We start from the raw sequence: 2,396 nt of genomic DNA, 5'->3' as shown, positions 1-2,396 counted from the left end.
GGAGTTTAATTAAAGGAAAGAGAACCACTTCTTTGACTAACGACGTTGGCGCTGTTTTTAACGACAAGTCTGGAATTATGTCTGTAGCTTATTCTAATATTATTTCAGCAAATCTCACAAGCAGAACAGGAAATCTAATCGATAAAAATAACAACAATACGTATGTAAAAAATCAATATCTACTTTTAAATTACTCTGGAATATCTAATTTGTCTACAAATAAAACAAACACCAACAAAAGTATTAACATTAACATACCCCCTCCAACTTTTCGTAAAGTTAATAATGTGCAAACTTGTACCTTAACAAAATGTTCAGCTAACAAGTTGTTTTATGACATGGCTATTAACGTGATCACAGATCAAACAGAGCTTTCAACTATATCACAGCTGAAGTGCAATATGGTACGTAATGCTTTCTTTATATATTTTTTTACAATTCTATTTTTACATTGTACAATGTGCAGTGCCAATGTGCTATGTAAATGATATTCATTATAAAAAGCAAAATGGTTTTTCAGGGAATTTTAGCAGCTGTCGAAGAGAAACTCTTGTCTAGCAATCCATCCAATTGCTTTTACACATCTTCTGAATCTTTTTTATCACCTCCTTATTTGGAAAAAGTAGAAAAGGTAACTTTTTAGCGATTTAATAGTTTTCAAAGCAATAACATTATAGAAAATTTTAAAATGTTCTTGCAGAGTTTAGTTGAAACCAATAAAATAGTGATAATTAAAATAATGGCAACTTAATAGTTTTTGAACATTTCAGATTCACGATGCATTAAACATTCATCTCGGCATATTAAATGAAATACTTTCATCGCTTTTTCTCATGTCGAACAATGAGTCTCAAGATGCAAGAGTAAATTATTTTAACGATATATTGTCTGTACAAAATATTTTAAAAAATCTTATGCAAAAAATGAATAACGTGTTGACGGTATGTTGTTTAAATAACAATATATTTTTTAGTTAAATTTTAATAATAAAAACAAAAATTTAACATTTTGATCAAAATCTAGGAGCTGTCAACTTGTGGTTGTTTATCTCTTGACGACCGATCTTCAAAGGTTTATACTCAGAGCTATCAGCAATTAGTTTCAAAATATAGCCATGCAAAAAGCAGTTTTATAACTTTGAAACAACTGGAAATTATGTACAAAACAATGAAAAGAGATTTTTGGGAAAGACAAAAATACTTTATATTAGCATGTTAAAATATTTGTACATAAACTATTTAAATGCGTGTAAATAATTTGATTATTTATTTCTTGTAAATATATTTATATATATTTAATATTTGGTTTTAAGAATAAATTTTAAACAAAAGCTACAAGACTAACAATATGTAATAATATATGTTAATAATAAGAAAAAAAAAATTTAAAAATTTCATGTCTTTTAAATCTTTTATTTACTTGGCATATAATACTGAGCATACTAAATATTATATTATTCAATCAATTTACTGAGCATGCTAAGTTATATATATATATATATATATATATATATATATATATATATATATGTATATATATATATATATATATATATATATATATATATATATATATATATATATATATATATATATGTATATATATATATATATATAAATATAAATATATATATATATATATATATATATATATATATATATATATATATATATATATATATTTATATTAGGGTTATGGCTTTTTTTCAACGCCATACTTCTGTATTGTAGTTTGATGATCTTTTATCTAAAAAGCACAAAATGAACTATTATCTGCATACCTTTTGAAAAAAGTTCACCCCGCCATTGAAAAATCTATTTTGACGTAAGTTCAACTATGTAAATTAGTAGACACGAGACGTATTTTAAACGTCTAAAATATGTAATAGTGCGTTTCATTACGTGCTTTAGACGTTAACAAGAAGTCTTGTTCCTACTAGAAATTCATATTAGTGCTTATGTCAAAATCGATTTTTCACCAGCTCTTTTGGCAATTTGTATTTATATTTTTTGTCATTAAACAACAAAAGTATGAGCTCTCATAGCCTCTAGTTATACGTTTTATTTAAATGGCAGTGAAACTAGAACTTCTTTGAAAATTTATTTCTATGATATTTTTTTAAATGAATTAAATTAGGTTTAATTGTAATGCTACATTTTTATTTTATTGATATTTCAAGGACTCATTTATTTCTGTGAATGAAACTGTTTGTAAAACCTTACAGCTAAATAAGATTAGGATTTCAACCTAGTGCACACTTCACATAAAATTGACGTCATATTAGTCTGTTTTGACGGTTCACCTTGACTTGACGTGTTTTCTAAACCTAATGTTCAATGGAGGTCAATAAAAAAAAAACATAATATTGGCACCAATATATGCTAAATATCTTCAAA

The 2,396-nt window shown here is 25.2% G+C and overlaps 1 protein-coding gene across 1 annotated transcript in view; it reads left to right on the top strand.

Moving 5' to 3' along the window:
* LOC124808288 (beclin-1-like protein A) overlaps nucleotides 1-1,375 on the top strand; it is a 1,693-nt gene extending 318 nt beyond the window's left edge. The window contains exons 2-5 of the mRNA XM_065814829.1: nucleotides 1-404; nucleotides 521-631; nucleotides 771-941; nucleotides 1,024-1,375. The exon at nucleotides 1-404 is cut by the window's left edge and continues 51 nt beyond it. Of these exons, the coding sequence (XP_065670901.1) occupies nucleotides 1-404; nucleotides 521-631; nucleotides 771-941; nucleotides 1,024-1,218 (881 nt within the window). The 3' untranslated portion in view covers nucleotides 1,219-1,375. The remainder of the gene's footprint in view (nucleotides 405-520; nucleotides 632-770; nucleotides 942-1,023) is intronic.
* Nucleotides 1,376-2,396: the final 1,021 nt, after the last annotated feature.

The sequence above is a fragment of the Hydra vulgaris genome, chromosome 12 (assembly GCF_038396675.1).
Source record: "Hydra vulgaris chromosome 12, alternate assembly HydraT2T_AEP".
NCBI lineage: Eukaryota > Metazoa > Cnidaria > Hydrozoa > Anthoathecata > Hydridae > Hydra > Hydra vulgaris.
The sequence above is the reverse complement of the archived record's forward strand: the minus strand, read 5'-3'. Positions and strand labels throughout refer to the sequence as shown.